The sequence below is a fragment of the Microcaecilia unicolor genome, chromosome 9, assembly GCF_901765095.1.
Source record: "Microcaecilia unicolor chromosome 9, aMicUni1.1, whole genome shotgun sequence".
In the NCBI taxonomy this organism is placed as follows: Eukaryota; Metazoa; Chordata; class Amphibia; order Gymnophiona; family Siphonopidae; genus Microcaecilia; species Microcaecilia unicolor.
Window position 1 is genome coordinate 71,526,636 of NC_044039.1, and position 25,466 is coordinate 71,552,101.

Consider the following 25,466-nt stretch of genomic DNA (forward strand, 5'->3'; position numbering starts at 1 on the left):
CAGATGGTGTTCTGGTATAGGCTACCCACTGTAACACTCACTACTTATTCCACATCATAAAATGTTTAGAATAAGGCTATGCCCTCTTGGGCTTAGTGTTTGTAAATAAGAACCCCATATCAACATGAAGTGTTTTTGCCACTTAGGAGAGCCTTAGGCATCTCTCACCTCCTGGATCATTAATAAATGTAGTTGGTTTCTCCAACTGTATCCTCCAGTAGGAGGTTCAGGAGACGTCTGATGTTGTAAAATATACTTCTGTGCAACAAGGCACATTTTATTGTTTATTCTTTATTTGCATTTGCTATACCGCTTTGACTAGAACATAGAACAAAGTGGTTTACAAAATAAAATTAACACAAAAATCAGAAAAGAACTACAATTAAGATAGAATAGTAGGAGAGCAGGCCAAATATAAAGAGACGAAAATAAACAACTCATGACAACCAAATGGGAGAGAAATATGAGGAATAACTAGGAGAGGGAGGGAGAAGAGAAAGGGCACAAACAGGCTGGGACAAGATGAGGACCACCCATCACTAGGCATCAGACACCTGCTTAAAAAGCCAAGTTTTGACTACAGTTTTAAATTTAGGAAGGGATAATTCACAGCGAATATCCAAGGGGAGAGAATTCCAGGTTGAAAGTGTCAAAAAAATAGAAGGCACTGGTGCATTCATGCCTAGCCAGTTTAGGTCCAGGAAGCACTATACGTTGATTATTAAGGGAACGAAACAGCCATGATGGAGAATAAGGTATAGTGAGGGAAGACAGATATGATTGGAGACCAAGTTGAAAAGCCTTAAAAGCAAGAAGAGCTTTCTATTGAATGTGGAACTGAACAGGAAGTCAATGATGTTTTTTGAAAAGCGAGAAAATTTTGAAATATTTGGGGATTGCCTTACCGATGGATCTGTCTTCTTTGTACAAAAAAAAAAGTATCTTCTGCTGGAAGGTACTTGACTGAAATTGCACCCTTGGAAATCATATCTGTTGTCTTTGTGGGGCAGAATACATTTGTTTAACATGAAGTTAGCACTCCGTTGGCTTTATGTTTTTCAGTTACTACCATTGTATCTCTGCCGCCATGATGAATTGGCCCTTGTCCAGCTTTTACAGCATTATTTATGGTTGGGAAAGAAACCTCATTTGTCTTTGGAGGTAATTCAGACCCTGAAAGACCATGGGGGAATTGGATTATTGAACATAAATTATTTGACAGTGGCATGTGCCACATCAATGACTGGTATCGGGGCACCCAACAATTCTCAGTAACTGCTTTGGAAACTCATTTGATACCGCCGATGCATTTCAGTCATATCTTACATACCTCTGGTAGATTGCCCTCCAGCTCTTTTAAAAAATACCTTTATTGAAACCAGTAGAGCAGTTTGGAGGTGGCTGTGTTCGAGGCATCACTTTTCAGCTAAGATGACTCCCTACTTATCACTTTGTGATAACCCAGCCTTTCCACCGGACAGGGGGAATACTGCTTTTTCACAGCAGGCATACAAAGGTGTTAAATATATATTTCAAGTAATAACTGAGGAAGGAAAATTAATATCTTTTACAGACCTGCAACATGAATTTTCACTCCCAGCCTCACACATTTTTGCATATATACAGCTCCATCATTACATCTCTTCCTTGCCTTGGACTGATTTAACTGAAGATGTTCAAGAAACACTAGTGAAGACTTGCACCTTGGGGTCTCAAATGCCTGTGCCCCTATACAACCCCTGACCTGGACTATGAGACCCTGACTGCTAAGTGGTCTCAGAATCTGAACTGTACACTACTGGAGCAACTACGTGGGTGTGTTGTGGGCCTTCATAAGTGCATAGACAATGTTTTGCATAAAGAAATGTTGTACAAATTTGCACTTAGGCTATATGTTTTGCCTCACATAACTTATCAAGCACAACTAGCTTCCCAAGCTAATTTTCTTAAATGTGGTGCTGGAGATGCTACCTTCAGACACATGTTCTGGCATTGCACTACAGTAATACACTTTTGGAAGCAACTCCTGGCTATCACAGAAACCTATTGGAATTGTACAGTATGTTATGATCCTCTGATGCTGTTTGGACATTACATTTGCAGGTGACCCTGTGCCACCTGGCTTCAAGCGATTCTTTAAAAAGGCCATTTTGTTTGACGAGAAAACGATTCTGCTGTGTTGACTGCTCTCAGCTGGACCCTCATTGGTGTGCGCTGTTAATTTCCCAAATGCAAATAATGTAGAATGGCAGGGAGTGCACAATTTTACATATCCTATTGGTAGGGAGTTCCAAGAGACTTGAGAGAATTTTTGGTCTCTTGAATATATAAGGAGTAACTGATTTTGTGGAAAATACTTTCCTTTTCAGGGGGCCTTTTACTAAGGTGCGCTAGCATTTATAGCTCATACTAGAAATCACCTGGAGCTAAACACCAAGATGCCCATTATATTCCTATGGGCATCTCAGCATTTAGCGCTAGCTTATTTCTAGTGCAAGCTAAAAATGCTAGCACACCTTAGTAAAAGACCCCCTCAATTTGTGACTACCCATGGTGTGAGCTCCTGGGGGGCAGGGGGAGAAGGGAAAAGGGGTTTGACATGATATGGTCATGATATTTGTTCCTGTATGATGTTTCTTGCAGTAACTTGTACGGAGCTTTGTTTAGTTGGAACTCACTAAAAAAAAAAGATTTAACAACATAAATGAAACTCATTGATCCCTTATTTATCTGTTTTGATTTGATGGTAAGCTTTGTTGATAAGGGATTGGTCTTATGTGTTTTTGTACAGCACTACAAACATCTAGTAGTGCTACAGAAATGATTAGGAGAAGTAGTAATAGTAGCAAGGCAGGGGAGATAAATGGGAAAAATACAAAATAGATATTCTTCTATTTCAAAACTACTACTACTACTACTTATCATTTCTAAAGTGCTACTAGACGTACGCAGTGCTGTACCTATATCCTTAGGCGTACACATCGCTGTACCTATATCTTTTCCATGTTGTAGATTAATCCACTTATTTTATGCTTGCACATTCCACAGAAGGGGTACACATTACCTTACTTTTGTCTGTAGCCATTTCTTCCTGCTGCTTTGAGATATGGTGCCCTAAAGGAATTTTTCTTCATTTTTTAAAACTCTTCACCCCCCACCCCCAGCTTTTTGCAGCAACAGTCCTTGGGCAGAAGCCACAGACTGTGGCTCCCCTAAGAATTTGGTGCATATGCATCTTCAATCTAATCGCTAGGTGTTACCATGGTACAGTGGCTAAACTGCCCTCTCCCCAGGGGCTGTGAATGCCTATTACTTTAATAGATCATATACCTCCACATTTTCATTAAACAAAAATGGATTTTTATTCATAAAATATTCGGTTAAATTCTTACACCAAAGCATTTTATTACAAATACACAGAAGCAAGCAGTCTATGGTTTGAATCATTACACATTTAGATTAAAGAATGTGATTGCATTAAAGACAATAAAATGCAAATGAATGTATTTTACAGTATTTTACAATATGCTTTAATAGCAGCCAGTACCTGGTGAGATCTAGAAAGTAGACCAGGGAAAAGTGATTCAAAATAGTTGAGGGACAAGAGAGAAATCTTTTACTTCTGTTGTGAAATACTCTTGAGTAATGACATTTTGTACAGTGACAGGAAAAAATAATTTTTATCATTAAGGAATGGAATTTTCATTCTGAAGAATGAGATATGGCAGCTTTGCTTTCAGGTATATTTGATAAAATGTGTTTAAACAGATAAATCTGACATGGGAACAAAGTTATGGGTTCATTGCTCTATATAGTGTTTAATTTTAGACACATGTGGTGGTAGTCATGGTGATAGATTTAGATCGAGGCATGCAAACATCATGCCTAATCTGCAGGTCAAAATTATGTGCAATGACTTTAACAAGAAAACTATCTACAGAAAAAGAAGGTGCAAATTTTGTGGATGTGCTTAATTGTGGCAAATTTCAAAGAGAAAATATATTTTAAAACTAATTGCAGACTTTATAACACTGTTCTCTCCTAAGGGACTTATTCAGTAAAGATAATTTTCATAGGCACCATGAAATCAAGGACAACATTGGAGAAACAGAAGGAGAGGCAATCTGCCATGGAGCCAACATGCAATATCTATAGGAAATTTGCAACTAAAATACAGAGAGATCCAGTTTATGTAGCTCCAATTCTATTAAGAAAACCAGGACTGTGAGTCCATGTGAATAATGAGACAACACTGGGACTGGCTCAACCTTTCCAACTTGGACCCCTCTGGTATTCTAATGGAGCAGTAAGTTAAGCTCTAAAATGGGGAAGGAATGGGTTGCTATGTCTATCAATTTTTTCTATTCTTACAACATGTTTAAATTCTTTACTTTTTTCACAGAAGCACAAAATGTGGCATTAGAATGAAAACATAGTCAGTCATTACTTATCACCACATGACAAATCATACACCACATATTTCATTCATACTTTTTGTTGCTGATATTTTAGGCAGTCTGAATTTTTAGGGTGCTTTCTTCTTCTCAAGGATCAATGTGATAGGTAAGCATACCACCAATATGAAGAGAGCAACAGACAACAGTACAGTGATCACCACCATACCCCCAGAACGCCGTTGAAGCCCAGACTGGATGGCTGAAACATCTGTCACTGAAACACAGTTATAGTGGTTGTTAGTGAGTACAACACTGTGCAGTGTCACAAATACAGCCTACCCATAGGACTGAGAAATAATAGGCCAGAGGGAGTCAGCTATTTATAATTAGAGGACTATGAGAAAAAGTCTCTCGAATGCTTGGAAATGTTGATATAAGTATTCAAGAATGTGACTGATGTTCAACTCTAAACTTATAACTTTATACATTTAAAGTTATATGGATAGTGCTGCTGAAAATCAGGCTCATTTTTGAAAGAGAAGGATGTCCATCTTTCGACATAAATTGGAAGATAGATGTCCTCACAGGGATGTCCAAATTGGTATAATCGAAATCCGATTTTGGACGTCTCCAACTGCAGTCCTTTGCAAGGACGTCCAAATTTCAAGGGGGCATGTCAGAGGTGGGACTTGGGCATGCCTAACACTTGGACGTCTTTGACCCATAATCAAAAAAAGCAAGGACGTCCCTGACGAACACTTGGACGTTTTCACCCGGACGTGTTTTTTTTTTTTTTTTTTTACAAATAAGACACAAAAAGGTGCCCAAAAATGACCAGATGACCACCGGAGAGAATAGGGGATGACCCCCTGTTACTCCCCCAGTGGTCACTAACTGCCTCCCACCCTCAAAAATAAAAATCTTTAAAAATATTTCGTGCCAGCCTCAGATGTCATACTCAGGTCCATGGCAGCGCAAGAAGGTCCCAGGAGCAGTTTTAGTGGGTACTGAAGTGCACTTCAGACAGGCGGACCCAGGCCCATACCCCCCCCCCTACCTGTTACACTTGTGGAGGAAACAGCGAGCTCTCCAAAACCCACCACAAACCCACTGTACCCATATATAGGTGCCCCCCTTCACCCATAAGGGCTATGGTAGTGGTGTACAGTTGTGGGTAGTGGGTTTGGGGGGGGCTCAGCACACAAGGTAAGGGAGCTATGTCCCTGGGAGCATTTTATGAAGTCCACTGCAGTGCCCCCTAGGGTGCCCGGTTGGTGTCCTGGCATGTCAGGGGGACCAGTGCACTACAAATGCTGTCTCCTCCCTTTTGACATGGACATCTTTGGTTTCGAAAATCGCCTTAAGTTAAAGACGTCCATGTCTAGATGTCCAAATTTAAGAATTTGATGTTGAAACGAAAGATGGACGTCCATCTTTTTTCGAAAATACGGTTTTCTCCGCCCCCTGGATTTCGACATTTTGCAAAGATGTCCAAATCGCAACTTGGACGTTTCTTTCGAAAATGCCCCTCCACGTGTCTTAAGTGCTGTTATTGAAAATCCACTAAGTTTTAATGAATAATTATACATTTAGAACAGGGATGCCACAGTTCTTGAGGACCACAACCCAGGCCAGTTGGGTCTTCAAGATTTCCACATGCATGAGATTTATTAGCATACAATGGAGAGTGGTTGCCCACCCCTAATTTAGAGGATAATTTTATAAAGTTGCTCCATTGTAATGTGCATTTCTCCGAGGACAAGCAGGCTGTCGTATTCTCAGAACTGGGTGGCATCATCCGACGGAGCCTGGTGCAGATGTTGATTACTGGTATTAACAGAGAACTTTCAAGCAGTCTCCTACCATGCATGCACTGGTGCCCTCCCACCCGGCATGCGACTGCGGGTCTTTCAGTCTTTGTTCTTCCATGAAGCAGGGAGGACAAATCTTCGTGTTCAACTCAATGCATATATTTTTCTTTTGTGCCTTCCTGTGCGGGTTTTTGGTCCCCTCGCTCATTTTTTCCTTTAATTTAACCTTATTTCAGTTACCCTTTTAATTTCTTTCAGTTTTTTTGGCCCTTAAAGTTTCCTTTATTTTTCTGTGTTGCTAGGCCCTTTTAGGCCAGAGCCCTGACCTCAGTTTGAACACTGACCCTTTTTCTGGTTCAAAATTGAGTTTAATTTGGCTGCGAGCCTTTTCTTGATGTCCAAGACCCCCAGTAACTTCAAAAGGTGTGCCCAATGTAATTGGGTGATTTCAATAACGGACCCGCACAACTGGTGCATTGAGAGCCTTGGACCTGACCATGAGCCTAACTCTTGTTCTTTCTGTTTGCAAATGCAGGTGACGACAGAGGGCATCGCAGGCTCCACAGGAGAAGCTTTATGGCTCCTCGAAGGCCGATACAGGTGCTGGAAACAATGACCTCGATGGCTGCCAGGACCAGCATCCACTGTGATTGCACCGGCATCAAGGAGGTTTCCATCTCCCTTGACATCAAGCACTGAGAGTAGGCTGGCATCGAACCAGACACTGAAGGTGCGTCCAGGTTCGACATCATCTTCACCATCATCAAAGGAGAGCAATACTGTGCATAAGCATCAGTCCTTTTCAACGCATGGTGCTGGGAGAGCAGAGACATCAGCATCACCGGTACCCGAGAAGTACCGGCACCGGTCTGGTGCAGATGCTGCAGTTACAAACCATTCAGGCATCAAGGGTGCTTGAGCCAACTGCAGCTCCAGCCCAGATTCTTCCTGAGGCTCCTTTCATGCCAGTGCAAAGATCCTCGACACCGGTTCCGCCCAGAGTGTCAACATTGACCTTGACGTCGGAGGAGGAAGCTTCCCTGGAGTCAGAGAGTAGGGCCACTGTGTTGAGGCAGGCACAGACTCATTCAGTACAACCTGAGTATGCTGAAGAGTCTGAATGAGACCACTCATGGGATTCAGAGGAGGACCTACATTACTTCTTGGAGGAGGGGTGTTATGGAATATCTTCTGCTCCCTTACCACCTCAAGAGAGGCAAAAATCTCCACCAGAGTGTCTCTCTTTCACTGGATTTATTAGGAAAATGGCTTCTGCCATCCCATTTAAGTTGGAAACAGAGGAAGAGCCCAGGGTGGAAATGTTGACTGGTCTGGACTACAAGTAACCTCCTAAGGAAGGGGTCACTGTACCACTGCACCCTATCCTTAAGGATGCACTGATGAAGAACTGGGAATCTCACCTCTCAATGCAGGTTGCACCTAAGAAGGTGGATACACAGTACTATATCCAAAAGACTCCCGGATTCGAGAGGGCTCAAACGCCACACTATTCTCTGGTGGTCGAATCTACTGTCAAATGAAATAGGAGTTCCAGGACTCATGCCTTGGTGCCCCAAGATAGGGAGGCCAGGACACTAGACTCGTTTGGGAGGAAAACATTTCAGGCCTAGATGCTCATTGCCCTCATCCAGCCCTACCAGCTCTACATACTACTACTACTACTACTTAACATTTCTAGAGCGCTACTAGGGTTACGCAGCGCTGAACAATTTAACAAAGAGAGACAGTCCCTGCTCAAAGAGCTTACAATCTAATAGACAAGTAAACGGTCGGTCCGATAGGGGCAGTCAAATTGGGGCAGTCTGGATTCACTGAACAGTAAGGGTTAGGTGCCGAATGCAGCATTGAAGAGGGGGGCTTTAAGCAAAGACTTGAAGACGGGCAGGGAGGGGGCTTGGCGTAAGGGCTCAGGAAGGTTGTTCCAAGCATAGGGTGAGGCGAGGCAGAATGAGCGGAGCCTGGAGTTGGCGGTGGTGGAGAAGGGTACTGAGAGGAGGGATTTATCCTGTGAACGGAGGTTACGGGCGGGAACATAAGGGGAGATGAGGGTAGAAAGATAGTGAGGGGCAGCAGACTGAGTGCATTTGTAGGTAAGAAGGAGAAGCTTGAATTGAATGCGGTATCTGATCGGAAGCCAGTGAAGTGACCTGAGGAGAGGGGTGATATTGACCTCATCCAGCCCTACCAGCTCTACATGAGCCTCTACTTGCAATCTTTAGTCCGTAGTACACCAAAGCTTGTGGATACTCTTCCACAGATGTAGGCCCCAGAGCAAGTGCAAAGTGATGCATGTGGGAAAGAGGAACCCAAACTATAACTACGTCATGCAAGGTTCTGCGTTAGGAGTCACGGACCGAAAAAGGGATCTAGGTGTCATTATTGATGATACATTGAAATCTTCTGCTCAATGTGCTGCTGCGGCTAGGAAAGCAAATAGAATGTTGGGTATTATTAGGAAAGGGATGGAAAACAAAAAGGAGGATATTATTATGCCATTGTATTGTTCCATGGTGCGACCACACCTCAAATATTGTGTTCAATTCTGGTCGCCACACCTCAAAAAAGATATAGTGGAATTGGAAAAGGTACAGAGAAGGGCGACAAAGATGATTCAGGGGATTGGACGACTTCCCTATGAGGAAAGGCTGAAGAGGCTGGGGCTCTTCAGCTTGGAGAAAAGGCGACTGAGGGGAGATATGATAGAGGTCTATAAGATAATGAGTGGAATGGAACGGGTTGGTGTGGAGCATCTGTTTACGCTTTCCAAAAATACTAGGACAAGGGGGCATGCGATGAAGCTGCAGTGTAATAAATTTAAAACGAATCGGAGGAAGTTTTTCTTCACTCAACGCGTGGTTAGACTCTGGAAATCGTTGCTGGAGAAGGTGGTTGGGGCGGTTGGCTTAGCGGAGTTTAAAAAAAGGTTGGACGGCTTCCTGGAGGAAAAGGACATAGAATGTTATTGAATGGACATAGGAATAATCCACTATTTCTGGGATAGGCGGGACGAAATGCTTGTTCTTTTGGCCGCTGTCAGAGACAGGGTGCTGGGCTCGATGGACCCTTGGTCTGTCCCAGCATGGCCAGTTGGCCATGTAAGCAGCTGGAGTGCAGAAAATATGTGGCCAGGGGGGCCTTCGACTCTTTGACTCTCAGCCTTACGAATCCCATCTTCAGAAGCCCGAACCAATGCCCCAGTCGATGCAAAGGAAGAGCTTTTGACTGGCTCCAAGAGAGCATAGCCGCCATCTAGCATAACCTTCCGGTAGGAAGGAAACTGAATGTTTACTATCACTGGTGGCCCCTTGTAACGTCCAACTGGTGGGTTCTTCAGATAGTCCAATGCAGGGCATAAAAGGGTAAAAGGGGCACTCAGTGAAGACAGAGCCATAGTGGAGAGATAAAATTAATTCTTTGCTTCGGTCTTCACTGAGGAAGATTTGGGACAAATACTGGTGCCAGAAATGGTAATCAAAACTGACGAGTCAGAGAAACTGAATGAAATCTCTATAAACCTGGAAGATGTAATGGCGCAATTTGACAAATTGAAGCGTAAATTGCTTGGACCAGATTTTATTTATCCCAGAGTACTGATAGAACTGAAAAATAAACTTGCAGAACTATTGTTAGTAATATATAATTTATCTTTAAAATCAAGCATGGTACAAGAAGATTGGAGAGTGGTCAATGTAACGCCGATTTTTAAAAAAGGTTCCAGAGGTGATCCAGGAAATTATAGACCGGTGAGCCTGATGTAGGTGCTAGGCAAAATGGTAGAGACTATTATAAATTAGAAAATTACAGAGCATATTGAAAAGCATGGATTAATGAGACAAAGCCAAAATGGGTTTAGTGAAGGGAAATCTTGCCTCACCAATCTGCTACATTTCTTTGAAGGGGTGAACAAACATTTATTTATTTGCTGCATTTGTATCCCACATTATCCCACCTATTTGCATACTCAATGTAGCTTACATTATGTCGCAATGGCGATCACCAATAGCAGAATATTGTTCAATAAGGTGCGAAGAATATCAGGAAAACATTTATTTATTTTATTTTATATCATTTATACCCCACAATTTCCCACCGCTGGCAGGCTCAATGTGGCTTACAACAATTAAGTAACAAACAGGCAAGTACAATAAATGGAGAGGGATACGTGGGGCGGAAAGGTATAGGGATAGGTGAAAGTAGGTTAAGTCCACAGGATCACTAGAGGGGTCGGAGTCCAGGAATCATAGAGGCAAGACGGGATCATTAGGGTAAGCTTGCCCAAATAGGTAGGTCTTGAGAGACTTCCTGAAGGTCAGAGGATCCTGAACCGTTTTTACAGATGTGGGCAATGCATTCCACAAATGAGTACTGATGTAGGAAAAGGTGGAAGCATATGTGGTTTTATACTTGAGTCCAGAACACGCAGGGTAATGGAGGTTCAAGTAAGAACGAGCAGTTTTGGGGGTCACGTGATGCCTGCTACCTAAGCGGCAGCAAGACGAAGAGGCTCCGCACCCTACCTGCTAATATCAGCAATTTGCGCAAAACTGGATAGCTTTGACCAGGAAGAAAGTGTTGGCGACTAAGGCTGGACCCACTAGGAGTCTGCAACAGGGTGGTTATCTAAGGCATGCCCTCAAAAGCACATAAAAAGCCGCCGAACACCCCGAAGAGCAGCGTGCCTAAAATGGCGGACTCACAACACCAGCAACCTTAACGCTCCTGCCGGAATGGACTCAGGAGATCTCTCGCTCGGTATCCGCTGCCCTGGCAGATAAATTGAATAAGCTACAGTCGGCGGTCGATGAAATAAATGAAAAATTCGACTCGCATGCGGCTCGCATCAGCGAGGTGGAACAGCGAATCTCCGCGCGGGAGGACGAGGCGCGGAGTGCCGCTGTGCAGATGGCTGCTCTTCAGAAGGAGATGGATGTCATGCGAGAGCGGGTGGAGGAGCAGGAAAACCGCTCTCGCAGAAACAACCTGCGGGTCATAGGCCTACCAGAAGCGGTAAAAGAACAGAGCCTCTATGATTTCTTCGCCAAATGGCTTCCAGAGCGGTTGGGGCTGGATGTCCAGGGAGGCCCCTACTGCTGCGATAGAGCGCATCGAGTCGGACCAAGGGGGGAGAATACCACCAGACCCCGCACAGCAATCGCTCATTATACGAGCTGGCAGGCGAAAGAACGCATTTTGAAAGCGTCTAGAACAAGGGAGGCACTTGAATATGAAGGGCACTGACTGTTACTGTTTAATGACTACTCTGCCAGAGTGGCACTCATGCGGAAGGCCATGGCGCCCACGTGCTCTGCGCTTTATAAGCGAGGGGTAAAATTCGCCTTGCAATACCCGGCTAAGCTACGAATCTGGCATGAGGGCAAGGTCCTGGTACTATCGGAGGTGGCAGAGGCGCAGGCTTTCCTGGAGACATACAATCAAGCAAGAAATCGGGCCCAACACGAGCCGGAACAGAGAGCGGAAGGGATATGAGAGAGCGGGAGAGGAGACCATTGAATTCAAATGTGCGGCTCCACCGGAGAATTGTGGATTTGGAGCTGAATGGTGGAACATTACTCAGATCTAAACGTGAGAAGTTAAAAATGAGTTTCTATTGCTTAATTAATAACTAATGAAAGTAGACGGAGTGGCAGAAGTGGTTGCTCACAGGGAGTCCTTACGGATCAATGATCGTGATATTATAAGAGCAGCAGGAGAAGAGACTAGTGGGCCCTACTGTGCTGCTCCGTCGGGATATTGTGGATTTGGAACTGAAGGGTAAAGCATTATTTCACTGTCCTATGCTTGGGAGTTTGGAACAGAGAGAGTCAGTGGGCAGACAGTATGGGGCAGAGAAGACCTGTCTGCAAAGCACGTGTGCTGGTTAATAATATGTATATGTTGTTTAAATAATAACTGTTGAAAGTAGATGGAGAAACAAAAATAGTTGCATAGAGAAAGTTCCTAGGTACTAATGTTTATAACATTCAGTTTTGCATCAATATTAGGATAACAGGGAGAGGCGGGGGGGGGGGGGCATATGTCCTCTTTGGGCTGTATCGGGTAGGTGAAGGATGAGGACAAATAATAAGGGGGAAGGGACAGCGGAGGGGTGGGAGGGACAAGGGAGGAGGAGGTGGGATGGGAAATTGTATGGCAGTAAGGGTATGGATGTATTGGATGTGTGGGGGGGCGGGAGGATGGGGGGTTGGAGAAGGACTTTGATCATTGAGAATGTGAGGCATATGGGGCATCAGGGATATGTGGGGCGTAAGGTGAACAAATTGTGGAGGCAGCAGAGGTATAGGAAATCCATCTGGGAGGTTGGCACACACAGATTACGACCTTGCGGGTCCTGCTGGGAGGCTGGCAAGGTATGTCACATAGAGGGGCATAATCGACCAGAAACGCCTATCTCCATGGGCGTTAATCTCCGAGAACGGGTCCGTGAAGGGGCGGAGTGAACCGTATTTTTAAAAAAAAATAGACGCCCATGTTTTATTCGCCAAGGTGTGAGCTGGGCGTTTTTGCTTTTCACCGATAATGGAAAATGAAATCGCCCAGCTCAAAAACGAATAAATGCAAGGCATTTGTTCGTGGGAGGGGCCAGGATTCATAGTGCACTGGTCCCCCTCACATGCCAGGACACCAACCGGGCACCCTAGGGGGCACTTTTACAAAAACAAAAAAAAAGGTAAAAGAGCTCCCAGGTGCATAGCACCCTTCCCTTGGGTGTTGAGCCCCCCAAATCCCCCTCAAAACCCACTGCCCACAAGTCTACACCATTACTATAGCCCTAAGAGGTGAAGGGGGGCACCTACATGTGGGTACAGTGGGTTTGGGGGGGTTGGACGACTAGTAGCATTAAGCAGCACAATTGTAACAGGTAGGGGGGGGATGGGCCTGGGTCCACCTGCCTGACGTCCACTGCACCCCCTAACAACTGCTCCAGGGACCTGCATACTGCTGCTTGGGAGGAGGATATGACATTTGAGGGTGAAAGTAAAAAGTTGTGAAACATCATTTGTTGTGGTGGGAGGGGGTTAGTGACCACTGGGGGAGTCAGGGGAGGTCATCCCCGACTCCCTCTGGGGGTCATCTGGTCATTTAGGGCACTTTTTGGGGCCTTATTCGTCAAAAAACAGGGTCCAGGAAAAGTGCCCTAAATTCTAGCTACAAACGCATCCATTATCGGCGAAGGGCGCCCATCTCTGTTCGGGTGATAACCACGCCCCAGTTCCGCCTTCACCACGCCTCCGACACTCCCCCGTCAACTTTGTCCGCATCCGCGACGGAGTGCAGTTGAAAGCGTCCAAAGTTCGGCTTTCGATTATGCCGCTTTATTTGTTTTTGTGAGAAGAACGCCCATCTCCCGATTTAGGTCGGAACTTGGGCGTTATTCTCGTTCGATTATAAGCTGGATAGTGACTCAGATCATTAGACATCTATGTCTGGGGTATGGGTAGTTTGAAAATTATAACACTTAATGTGGATGGCCTGCATTCCCCCATCAAGCGAACTAAAATTCTTTCTTGGTTAAAAAAAGAAAAGGCTGACATTGCATATCTCCAAGAAACCCACCTTACAGCCTCAGAACATCAAAAGCTAAAGAGGGGATGGGTTGGAGAGGTTGGATACTCAGCATACAACTCCAGACAGAGGGGGGTGGCTATCTTAATACACAAACAAATACCATTTCATTGTCATAAGGTGATTCAGGATAAAGAGGGAAGATATGTACTGGTTATGGGAGAGCTATGGGGACAACAACTTCTTTTTTGTAATATATATGGGCCTAATGTATACTCCCATAAATTTTTCTCTGACCTTGTGGCGAGAGTCACAATTTATTCTGGCTATCAGATTGTAATGGGAGGGGATTTTAATATAGTAGCTGACCCCACTAATGACTGTAAACCTATAAAACCCAGGGTGAGGAATTGGGAGGACAGGGGAATTCCCTTCGTGGCATCTCAGCTGGGGTTGGAGGATATATGGCGACTCCTGCACCCTCAAGATGGGGAGTATACATTTTATTCGCACCCACATAAGGTATATTCTAGACTGGACTATTTGTTGGTGGCACCTTCTCTAGTCCCAAAAATTGTGAATGCAGAAATAGTGGGTAGTGCACTTAGCGACCATTTGGCGGTTGAGGTGGCGGTTTCCTTTGCTGCGGAGCCGGGCGAGAGGGTGTGGCGGCTTTCCCCCTATCTTTACCAGGACAGAGAGTTCAGAGATTTTTTGCGACTTAAATGGCTGGACTATCAGGCACATAATAATGCGCCAGAGGTTAATGCCAGCACGTACTGGGAAGCATCCAAAGCAGTTATGAGGGGCCATATCATTGCATATGTAGCGGGGAAAAAGAAACAGAGAGAGGCAGACTTATTGCGGCTTTCCCAGGAGTATCATAACATAAGGAGGGCACATATACAGAATATAAATGACTCACACAAAGCGCAATTAGCCCAACTTAAAAAACAGATTGATGATATTTTGCATAAGAGAGCTGAGAGGGATATATATTACCAGCGCTTCAAACTGTTTAAGTGGGGCAACAAGGCCGGAAAGTTGCTAGCGAACTTGGTGAGGCCCCCACGTAAATGGCAATTAATCTCCTCCATAAAGAATGCTCGGGGGGAAGTATTTACCGCTGAACCCCAGATTATGCAGCAATTTGTTCAATATTATAGTTCCCTCTATAGGGAACGGGATTATGATGCAACCCAACATGCAGAGTTTTTTCGGGGGTTACAGATACCACAATTGACGGGGGACCAAGTGAGCTCCCTGAATGGGCCCATAACAGAGAGAGAGATACGGTTGGGTATAAAAATGCTAAAACTCACTAAAGCGCCAGGCCCAGATGGGTTTGGCCCCGAATATTACCGAATATTAAGCGACTTAGTAGCACCTCCACTAGAGGCCTGGTTTAATGGGATTGTGGGGGAGGGTTTAACTATACAGCAGAATGTGGCCCATATAGTGTTACTGCCAAAACCCGGTAAAGACCTGGAACAGGTGGGTTCTTATCGTCCAATATCTTTGCTAAACCAAGATGTTAAAATTCTGGCGGCTATATTGGCAAGGCGCCTTAACCAGGTATTGCCTACGTTGATTCATGAAGATCAGGTAGGCTTCGTGCCGGGCCGCCATGGTTCTATGAACATCATACGAGCATTGATGGCCATTCACAAGTTTCGGGGAGAAGGGGGGCTAGAAGTTATAGTCGGGCTTGACATGGAAAAAGCCTTTGACAGTATATCCTGGCCTTACCTGTTTGAAACTCTGGGCCGCTTCGGAATATCGGGTCCAGTAGTATCTTGGATTGAAGCCCTATATAGTAGTCCTTTGGCCCGATTAATGGTTAATAGGAAGCTCACTGAAAGGTTTTCTTTGGGTAGGGGTACTAGGCAGGGGTGCCCTCTTTCTCCGCTCCTCTTTCTGCTGGCAATTGAGCCACTGGCCATTAAGATCCGTAGTGCAGCACAGATAAGGGGACTCCGAGTACGGAACAGGGAGTTCCGGCTGAATTTATTTGCTGATGATATACTTTTGTATCTGGAGAATGGCCCCAGAGATCTGCCTAGAGCCCTGGAGTTAATAAGAGAGTTTGGAGACTTGTAAGGGCTGAGAGTGAACTGTGCTAAATCGGAGCTACTCCCATTGTCAGGAATAGGGGGAGACCCTGGGATGGAGGGGTTACCAATAACACCAGCTAAAGGAGTGATGAGATACCTGGGGGTCTTTCTTAGTACAGATACAAAGCTTTTCTATAAAAAAAATGTGGTTGACCAAATTGAAAATATTAAGCAACTCTGTGACAAATGGAGAGACCTGCCACTCTCGTTGACGGGTAGAGTAGCATTGGTAAAAATGATCCTTCTGCCAAAAATCCTCTATCCCTTGCAAGCAGCCCCTATATGGGTGTTAAGAAAAGAAGAACGACTGTTTCGGTCCATTATCAGGAGTTTTATCTGGAGAGGAAAAGGGGCCAGGATAGGTTATGTTAAACTTTCTTTAAAAAAGGAGAGAGGTGGACTAGGCCTCCCAGATCTTCGAATGTATAATGTAGCAGCGCTGATGCGTTTCATCTATGAAGGGATAATAGATCAGCAGCGGTACTTGCCAGAGGGGGGGATGGAATCTTGGAGCAGGCCTTGGTCATTTATCAACCTGATACACGGGACCCCTAGCGGGGATATTAATATTGCTAGTAGAAGGGAGCTACTAGGGCCCATGCGGAGAGCTTGGGGGTGGTGGAGACGTCAGCAAAAAAAGACACCGGAAGCTTCACCCTTCGTGAGTCTAGTGGGTAATGAAGCGTTCCCACTGGGAATGGGCAGAACGGCGTTTACTACCTGGAGGGATAATGGGTGTAGGATACTGGGGCCACTGCTGGTAACTGACACTGATACCTTTCACACATTTGACAGGGTAAAGGAACAATGGGACTTGACAAATAAAAACCTGTTACAATATCTTCAAATTAGGCATTACTGGTCCTCTCTAACATGGGGAAGCGTGGACATGGGGACCATTAGATAGAATCCGTCTTAAAATCCCACAGCAATGTAATGGGCTATCGACCTGGTATAAAGTGCTGAATGAAAACAGGCGGGAGGAGGAAATGAGGAAACTGATGGCCAAGTGGAACGTGGAGCTAGGCACTAGCTACACTGAACCAACATTTCAGAAGCTGTTTGTGACACTTTATGAAATGGTTAAGACAGCGGAGCTGCAGGAAACGCAGTATAAGATTCTACATAGAGCATTTATATCTAGGGCAAAAGGGAAAAAGTTGGAACTTTGGGTGGATGATTGCTGTATCAAATGCCGTGGGGCGGGGACGCTGCTGCACTCCTTTTTAGAATGCCCGGCTCTGGCGCTGTGGAACGAGGCCATGCAGGTGCTTAATAGTGTTGTGCAGAGGACCCTGGAATGGGATTACGCAACTTTGCTGCTGGGAGAACAATCCCTTCTAATTCAACAGGGTCTAACACAACCACAGGGCCGGTCTTAGGCAGAGGCGACCGAGGCGGCCGCATAGGGCCCCGCGCCTAAGGGGGCGGCGTGCCTCGCCTCTGCCTCGCCGACCACACTCGTCTGCCCTCCACCCATGTCCCGCGACGCGAGTCTCCTCGTTCCCCTGCTGCTCCCCCTCCCTCCAGCCACCTGCGACATCTCCCGTCTGACCCCCCCCTCCCCGCCACGCCAAATGACCCTCTTCTGTCGCCCGCACCTCACCTGACCCGACCCAGCATTTTTTAAAAACCCTCCAAGTGGCGGTGCCGGTGCCTCGCGTCTGAGGGAAGAAAACTCGCTTCGTCGTTGGCCGGCCTTCCCTCAAGTCCCGCCCTCTGATGTAACTTCCGCAAGGGTGGGACTTGAGGGAAGGCCGGCCAACGACGAAGCGAGTTTTCTTCCCTCAGACGCGAGGCACCGGCACCGCCGCTTGGAGGGTTTTTTAAAATGCTGGGTTGGGTCAGGTGAGGTGCGGGCGACAGAAGAGGGTCGTTTGGCGTGGCGTGGCGGGGAGGGGAGGGGAGGGGGGGTCAGACGAGAGATGTCTCAGGTGGCTGGAGGGAGGGGGAGCAGCAGGGGAACGAGGAGACTCGCGTCGCGGGAAATGGGTGGAGGGCAGGGGGGACGGGGGGTTACTGGACGTAGGTGGATGGCAGTTGGCAAGGGGGGCAGGAGGGTCGCTGGACATGGGGTGGATGGAGGGGAGGAGGGCCACGACGGGTGGATGGCAGGGGAGGGCATAGGGGACAGGAGGGTCGCTGGACATGGGTGGATGGCAGGGGAGGGGGGTTCTGGACATAGGTGGAGGGCAGGGGGCACAGGAGGGTCGCTGGACATGGGTGGATGGCAGGGGAGGGGGGTTTCTGGACATAGGTGGATGGCAGGGGAGGGCAGGGGGCACAGGAGAGTCGCTGGACATGGGTGGATGGCAGGGGAGGGCATAGGGGATGGGGGGTTGCTGGACATGGATGGCAGGGGGGACAGGAGGGTCACTGGACATGGGTGGATGGTAGGGAGGACAGGAGGGGCGCTGGACATGGGTGGGTGGCAGGGGAGGGGGGTTTCTGGACATAGGTGGATGGCAGGGGAGGGCAGGGGGCACAGGAGGGTCGCTGGACATGGGTGGATGGCAGGGGAGGGCATAGGGGACGGGGGGTTGCTGGATATGGATGGCAGGGGGGACAGGAGGGTCGCTGGACATGGGTGGATGGCAGGGGAGGGGGTTTCTGGACATAGGTGGAGGGCAGGGGGCACAGGAGGGTCGCTGGACATGGGTGGATGGAGGGGAGGGGGTCTCTGGACATAGGTGGATGGCAGGGGAGGACAGAGGGGACAGGGGGAGTTGCTGGACATAGATGGATGGCAGGGGGGACAGGAGGGTCGCTGGACATGGGTGGATGGAGGAGAGAGAAGAAATGCTAGACATGGATGGAGGCGAGGGAAGAGTGAGGAAGGAGATGAGGTGAGGGAAAAGGAAGAGAGGAGAAAAAGTGCACATGGATATAGAAAATAGGCAGAAGCTGGATCCACTGGACAGTCAAGTCTGCGGCGGACCCAGCTTTTACTTACGGATGTAGGGCAAGAAATGAAGAAGAAAGGCGGAAAGTAAAGACATAAATGGAAAGGAAGCCCTGGAAACGGAGTTAAGAGGACAGATAGCAGCACAATCGGATACTGAGCCAGCATGATCAGAAAAACAAAGTCACCAGACAACAAAGGTAGAAAAAACTATTTTATTCAGGATTTATTAATTAGAATATGTTAGTTTTTGGAAATGTGCATCTGTGATATTTTTCATGTAAGTTTTAATTTTTGTAGTATTGCTACATACTGAGTCTGACTTCTTGAGGTAACTTTCCAGTTCAGTATTTTGCATTCATGTGTTTTTCAGGTGTGATCAAGGAAGGTGCAGTATTCTGCTAGCGTATAGTTTGCAGCCCTTTTTGTTTGTTTTTTTTCACTAGGTTGTGCACTGGTGTTTTAGAGCCCGGTGTAATTACAGTTGCCTTTCCACGCCACGCATAAGGTTGTAGCTCGTCCTGTCCTTGGAATTAGTGCTGTTTATGGTTTGTTAAGGTTATGAGTGTGTTTTTGCACACGTTTGTGTATAGTGTTTTGCAGTGGAGAGATTGTGTGTTGGCCTTACTAAGGTGGCACCAAACATCGGAAAGGGTGTAGAGCCTAAATCATGACACACTCTCACTAAAAGGGTGTTTTGTGGCTCTACATGAGAATTGTGATATTATGATCCCTTGCTAGCTTCATATTGTTGATAATCTGCATTTTCCGTATGGCTGGTATATTGGTGTATAAGGTATTAATTCTGACTTTTTTTTTTTTTACTTATTTTTTTCTGTGTGTTGTCAGACAATTATGGATGACAGAGTCGGAGTCTTCTTGAGTCAGAGAGTTGTGGTATATATTTTAAAACAATTTTAATAACTTGGTGGTCTATATGTTTTTATATTGTACATATCACTTAATTTTATTGTATATCTTTTCATTTCATTTTTATTTTATTGCATATATGGGTTACAGAGTAATAGGGGAATTTGAAAGTACTGAATCTTTTCTTAATATTTTTCCTTTATTCTCCTTTGTTATGAGAATTGGAACTACTAATTGTAGTGGACTTGAACTGAATAATTTCTGGGGAGGGGAGGTTTCATGATAGCATTGTGCTTATTATTTCAATCAGTTTTTTGTACAAGTTTAGCTTCATTTGTCTTTATTTGAAATTTCATAAATAAAAAAATGTTCTAAAAATGGAATAATTTTATCAATGGGGTGGAGCTAGGGTGGGGGCGGGGCTATGGTGGGGGCGGGGCTATGGTGGGGGTGGGGCTAGGATGGGGCCCCACCAAATTGGTCTGCATAGGGCCCCGCACTTGCTAAGACCGGCCCTGCACAACCATATAGAAGGCTGGTGTATGTTGTCCTTCTGTTGGTCAAGAAAACGATCTTACAGTTTTGGGTTGCCGAAGAGGGGGCATTAGGAGAGGTATGGAAAGCTAAAATGAGGGAAGTTGGTACATTTGAAAGGCGACTTTACTCCAAGGCTAGTAAACCAGAGACCCGGAAATATGCCATGCTGTGGGAGGAGTGTTTACATGTGCTCGTCTGAAAACAGGAAGGGGTTTGGGAGAAGGAGTGTGTAGGGATGAGAGAGGGGGAGGGGGGGACGGTGTGAAAGTTGAGAAGTGGATTGGTTTGTTTGTGGGAGTGCAAGGGTGTATGGCTGAAGGGGATTAATAAAATAAAATGCAATGCGGGTTGTGTTGGACACTTTGGACTGACATGGTTGTAGATCATAACTACAAATTGGAACTTGTAGATTGTATACTGAGCCTTACTATGTATACTTTGTGAATACAGCCTGTCATTGTATGAATAAAAATATATTTCAAAAAAAAAAAAAGAACGAGCAGTTTTAAGTGAATTCCTTGACGGTAAGTTGACAAGAGCATCCATATATGCTGGAGCTGTTCCATAGAGGATCTTATGGACTAGGGTACAAATTTTAAAAGTTATTCGCTCCTGTACAGGAAGCCAGTGCAGCTTCTCACGAAGTGGTCTGGAACAGGTGAACTTTGACGCTCCATAGATAAGTCGAGCTGCTGTGTTTTGGGCAGTTTGTAGCTTTTTGAGAAGCAGGCCTGTGCACCCTGCTTATATGCCATTGCAGTAATCGAGACGGCTTAAGACTAGCGTTCTGACTAAATTGCAAAATACTCCTCTCGGAAAATAAGGCTTCAATCGTTTTCTCCCCCCGTTCTCTATTTCGGTAGATAACACTCTCATCCTCCCTGTCCCGTCTGCGCACAACCTTGGAGTCATCTTTGACTCCGCTCTCTCCTTCTCTGCTCATATTCAGCAGATTGCCAAAACCTGTCGTTTCTTTCTCTATAATATTAACAAAATTTGCCCTTTCCTCTCCGAGGACGCTACCAAAACCCTTACCCACACCCTTATCACCTCTCGCCTAGACTACTGCAATTTGCTTCTCGCTGGTGTCCCGCTCAACCATCTATCTCCTCTTCAATCTGTCCAAAACTCTGCTGCGCGTCTTATATTCTGCCAGAGTCGCTATACTCACGCTACCCCTCTCCTCAAGTCGCTTCACTGGCTCCCTATCCGCTTCCGCATACGGTTCAAACTTTTCCTTTTGACCTACAAGTGCATCCACTCCGCAGCTCCTCAGTACCTTTCCGCTCTCATCTCTCCCTACACTCCTCCCCGTGAATTCCGTTCACTGGGTAAATGTCTCCTGTTGTCCCCCTTCTCCCCCACTGCTAACTCCCGGCTCCGTTCCTTCTATCTCGCTGCTCCCTATGCTTGGAATAGACTCCCTGAGCCAGTACGTCAGGCTCAGTCTCTGGCTGTCTTCAAGTCTAGGCTTAAAGCCCACCTCTTTGCTACTGCTTTCGACTCCTAACCATGACTCTCTTACTCAACACCCTCACTTATCACCCCTACCACTGCAATTTCCCCACCCCTAGCTGTCTGTTCGTCTGTCCAATTTAGATTGTAAGCTCTGTTGAGCAGGGACTGTCTTTTCATGTTAATTTGTACAGTGCTGCGTAAGTCTAGTAGCGCTATAGAAATGTTTAATAGTAGTAGTAGTAGTAGTTTTAGCTTCCAGAGAGAGAAGAATATTTTCTTGGTGGTTGAGGTGGTATGATCCAACAGTATTAAGTTCCGGTCCACAATGACTCCTAGTATTCGTAGACTCTCAGAGATGGGCAAGGTAAGGCCTGGTACGTTTAAGGTAGTGGGTATGTATTTGTTAAAGGGAGAGGTAAATATAAGGCAATGAGTTTTTTCTGTATTAAGCTTTAATTTGAAGGAGTTCACCCAAGTGATGACGGTGTTTATCCCATGGCTGATTTCATTAGTGATTTCAGTGAAGTTTGTCCGAAAAGGGATGTAAATAGTCATGTCATCTGCATAGATAAATGGGTGAAGACTAAGCTTTGAAATGACTGTGGCCAGGGGAATCAGCATTACGTTGGAGAGTAGGGGAAAGCGGCGAGCCATGGGGAACACCACAGACCGGGTGCCATGGAGGGGATAACCATGAGTTGGACTTTACTTGGTAGGTCCTGGTGGTTAAGAAACCTTTCAGCCATGCTACAACATGTCCACCGACGCCAAAGTAGTCGAGGAGTCTTAACAGGATGGTGTGGTCCACCATGTCACAAGCACTTGACAAGTCAAATTGTAGTAGAAGAATGCTTTTCCCAAATGCTATTTCTTGCTTGAAGTTTGATAGAAGTGTGACGAGCACAGTTTCAGTGCTGTGAAGGGTACGAAATCCCGACTGCGATTCATGGAATATGGAGAACCTATCCAGATACTCAGTGAGCTGTTTATTCACCATGCTCTCCATTAACTTTACAAATATTTTAACAAATAGCGGTATTGATGCAATGGGGCGATAGTTAGATCAGCACTATCTTTTTTGGCATCTTTTGGAACTGGGGTGACTAATATGTTTCCGTGGGTCCCAGGGAAGAATCTGTTTCCTAGCATGAAATTTAAATGCTGTGTTAGATCAGCAACGAAGCAAGTAGGTGCACTTTTGAGTAAATAGTTTGGGCAGGCATCCAAGTAGCAAGACTTACTGGAAAATCTGCGGATCTCTTGCGTGACAGAATCGACAGTAAGTGCGGAAAAATGCAAAAATGTTCTGTCTGCTGGGCACCCTTCTAAATCCGGAGTTAGGTCATTTAAGAACTGATCTACTCTGGAACAGCACTGAGGTAGGGATCACTGCAGCTTAAGTATTTTACCTTTAAAGAATACGGCAAGCTGATCAGCAGATGGGATGGCAGTTGCAGATGAAGTGAGTGCTGTAGTATCTAGCAATTTGTTGACATAGAAGTATAGTTTTCTTATGTCCTTGTAATCTAGTCCTACTTTTGTTTTATAGTATAATGGTACTCAAATGCTAGGCCACTCTTCAGGGGTGGGGTAATCACTGAGGGACCCATCCCACAATAGCCAAGCCCCCTGCAACCAGTCACAGAATGTATGACAAGGCAGAATTGGTGTGTAGAGCCTCAGCTCTTTCATTAAAACTTGGGGTCCATGGGTCAATTTTAGCAGACAACAGAAAAGGTGCTGGTACTCAGTACCCCCAAGTACCCCCTCAAAAAAAGCCCTGGATTTAGATTTTCTAATTGCGTATTTGTATGCCCATTGAGATTTTTTCCAAGCAATGAGGTTTTGATCATCCTTCTGTTTTCTCCAGGCTCTTTCACGCCTCCTAGTAATAACTTTGAGCTCTTTGAGGTCCTCACTAAACCACGGCGGAACTATTTGCCGCCTAGACGTGCGTGTTTGAATTGGTGGATAAAGGTGAACTGGTTGATATTGTGTATCTGGATTTTCAAAAGGCATTTGTCAAAGTACCCCATGAAAGACTCCAGAGGAAATTGGAGCATCATGGGTTAGGAGGTAGTGTCCTACTGTGGATTAAAAACTGGTTAAAAGATAGAAAACAGAAAGTAGGGTTAAATGGTCAGTATTGTCAATGGAGAAGGGTAGTTATGGGGTTCCCCAGGGGGACCGCTGCTTTTTAACATATTTATAAATGAACTAGAGATGGGAGTAACTAGTGAGGTAATTAAATTTGCTGACAACACAAAGTTATTCAAAGTTGTTAAATCGCAAGAGGATTGTGAAACATTACAAGAGAACCTTATGAGACTGAGAGACTGGCATCCAAATGACAGACGACGTTTAATGTGAGCAAGTGCAAAGTGAAAGGTTCCGTGATGCAAGGTTCCACATTAGGAGTCACCGACCAGGAAAGGAATCTAGGTGTCATTAATGATGATACGTTGAATCACTCTGCTCAGTGTGCGGTGGTGGCTAAGAAAGCAAATAGAATGTAAGGTATTATTTGGAAAGGAATGGAAAACAAAAATGAGAACATTATGATGCCTTTGTATTGCTCCATGGTGTGACTGGCCTTGCTGAGTTTAAAGGGGGTCTGGATAGATTCCTGAAGGAAAAGTCCATTGATCGTTATTAAATTTTGGGTTTTTGCCAGGTTCTTGGGGCCTGGATTGGCCGCTGTCGGAGACGGAGTGCTGGGCTTGATGGACCTTTGGTCTTTTCCCAGCGTGGTGGTGCTTATGTGCTAAATACTGTGTGCAATTCTGGTCACTGCATCTCAAAAAGATATATTGGAATTAGAAAAGGTACAGAGAAGGGCAACGAAATGATAAAGGGGATGGGATGACTTCCCTATGAGAAAAGGCTAAAGCGGCTAGGGCATTTCAGGTTGGAGAAAAGTGAGCCTGCCATGAGTGGGAAAGCGTGGGGTACAAATGTAACTAAAAAAAAAAAAAAAGGGAGAGATGATAGAGGTCTATAAAATAATGAGTGGAGTGGAATGGGTAAACGTGAATCGCTTGTTTACTTTTTCCAAAAATATTAGGACTAGGGGGCACACAATGAATCTACAAAGTAGTAAATTTAAAACAAATCAAAGAAAATATTTCTTCACTCAATGTGTAATTAAAATATGGAATTCGTTGCCAGAGAATGGTAAAAGCAGTTAGGTTAGTGGGGTTTAAAAAAGGTTTGGATAAATTCCTAAAAGAAAAGCCCATAAGCCATTATTAAGATGGACTTGGGAAAATCCACTGCTTTTTCTAGGATAAGCAGCACAAAATGTATTGTACTATTTTGTGATCTTGCCAGGTACTGGAGACCTGAATTGGTCACTGTTGGAAACAGGATTCTAGGCTTGATGGAACTTTGGTCTGTCCCAGTATGGCAACACTTACGTACTTATGTACCACAAATTTGCCCACTGAAAGCGTCGTCACTCTTCACCCTTCTACAGGCCACAACAGTTGAAACTGTGCCACAAGGGGAAGAAGGGAAGGTATTCTATTTCTGGTACTTCTTTATACCCAAGAAAGCAGGGGGATTTTTTCCCATCCTAGACCTAAGGGCCCTAAACAAATTGCTGGTCAAAGAAAAGTTCAGGATGATTTCCTTGGGCTCCTTTCTCCCCATGAGTCAGGAAAATGATTGGCTATGCTCTCTGGGCTTAAAGGATGCCTATACCCTCATTTCAGTACTTCCTAGTCATAGGAAGTATCTCAGATTTTGAATACAGAAACACCATTACCTGTATCGCATACTGCCATTTGGCCTCGCGTCAGCTCCCAGGGTATTCACCAAATGTCTAGCAGTA

At 45.3% G+C, this 25,466-nt stretch overlaps 1 protein-coding gene across 1 annotated transcript in view; it reads right to left on the minus strand.

Annotated features, from left to right (window-relative positions):
- Nucleotides 1–3,428: 3,428 nt before the first annotated feature.
- Nucleotides 3,429–25,466, minus strand: part of LOC115477877 (uroplakin-2-like) — a 52,985-nt gene continuing 30,947 nt past the window's right edge. Inside the window, exon 5 of the mRNA XM_030214997.1 lies at nt 3,429–4,671. Coding sequence (XP_030070857.1) covers nt 4,526–4,671 — 146 coding nt within the window. The 3' untranslated portion in view covers nt 3,429–4,525. The remainder of the gene's footprint in view (nt 4,672–25,466) is intronic.